Genomic DNA, 1,314 nt, shown 5'->3' with positions numbered 1-1,314 from the left:
TTTAACTGAATTGAAAGTTACATCACTATTGAAGTTAGATAGAAAATCCCACCACATAGGACTTCTGAGGTTTGGTACAATAGTTTGTCTTGATGGCCTCATGTATACAGTCACTATAGTCAGTATTACACTTGCCACAGTTACAGCTTACAGCTACAGGGTAGGAGAAATAGGGAGTAACATGGCGTGGGCATCCTGGTATTTCTACAGTCTTGTACATGAAGTCTTTATATGTACAAACATCCTGGGACAGAGCATATTTGGGAAGAAACAGTTTGCCATTGATATCCTGAGGAAAGAACAGAAAAGGAAGTGTAATGTTAATTCACTTATATTCCTTTGACACAAATAAGACTGGGGGAGGATTATCCCATTCCCCAGTACCAATTCAATATATCCACGCTGAATCCTATAGAGACAAAAATCACTCACTCACACACATACACATACACATACACACACACACACACACACACACACACACACACACATCCCTCTCTTTTATTCTTGATCATGGGGACAATATAAGGTTTAAATAAATTCTGGGAGTAAAACTATTATAAAATTATCTGTACCAATTGTGCTAAGTAGATCCATATAATATTATAACCTGGGGCCTCTAAGGAGCCAATAACCAGTAAATTTAGGAAATGAGGTTGTTATTTATCTCATTTCCTTTCTGGATAGAAATGGACTGAGTCTAGGTTTATCTAATTTACAGCCAAAAGAAGTGAGATGAACTACATACCCGTGTCATACAATATCCAGCACAGATGGTGGTGTTGATGGTTAGGCAATAAGCACACTCTTTCCTTTCGACATGCATCGTATACTCAGTTGGGAAACAGAAAGACATCACTTGCCCACATGCAAGGCCAAAAAGCATGGACATCATGTAGGTAGCAGTCATGCTAAATCAAAGACAAAAGTAAAGAATCTATTACATGTATCCTTTAGGACATTCAGGAGGGACATTCAGAAAGAGCTAAAATATGTGTGTGTGTGTGTGTGTGTGTGTGTGTGAATATTTGTATTTATTGAATGCCTACTTCATTCTAAGCCCTATATTAGGCGCTTTTACATAGTTAATATTCTCAATAACCTTTCTTTATGCATTTAGATGTGACTATGAGCCACATACCTCATAATGTAGGAACTCACACAGTGAAGGTCCTGCTTGCAAAGTGCCACTTAGCAACACTGGGCACTGAAAAGGAAAGCCTGAAACATCACAACAGAACAGTGGCAGAGACACATAATGTCAACTAAGTATAAAACAATTCACTCAGTGGAAACAGTCCGAATACCTGCCTC

The 1,314-nt window shown here is 38.4% G+C and overlaps 1 protein-coding gene across 1 annotated transcript; it reads right to left on the bottom strand.

Moving 5' to 3' along the window:
• Positions 1–938, bottom strand: TSHB (thyroid stimulating hormone subunit beta). The gene is made up of 2 exons (XM_045801334.2): positions 749–938; positions 1–289 (listed from the first exon to the last, which is right to left on the bottom strand). Exons 1-2 carry the CDS (start codon positions 908–910, stop codon positions 35–37), a joined length of 417 nt encoding a protein of 138 aa, XP_045657290.1. The 5' UTR covers positions 911–938; the 3' UTR covers positions 1–34.
• Positions 939–1,314: the final 376 nt, after the last annotated feature.

Source organism: Ursus americanus, chromosome 12 (genome assembly GCF_024610735.1).
Source record: "Ursus americanus isolate L20-20 chromosome 12, mUrsAme1.1.p, whole genome shotgun sequence".
Lineage (NCBI taxonomy): Eukaryota > Metazoa > Chordata > Mammalia > Carnivora > Ursidae > Ursus > Ursus americanus.
Note: the sequence above shows the minus strand (reverse complement) of the source record. Positions and strands in the feature narration are given on the sequence as shown.

What these genes read in the sequence shown, in the direction of transcription:
- TSHB (XM_045801334.2), bottom strand. Translation starts at nt 910, where the DNA reads ATGACTGCTACCTACATGATGTCCATGCTTTTTGGCCTTGCATGTGGG. An exon ending in CTGGATATTGTATGACACGG is followed by an intron (nt 290 to 748) that starts GTATGTAGTTCA and finishes TTCTTTCCTCAG; the next exon opens with GATATCAATGGCAAACTGTT.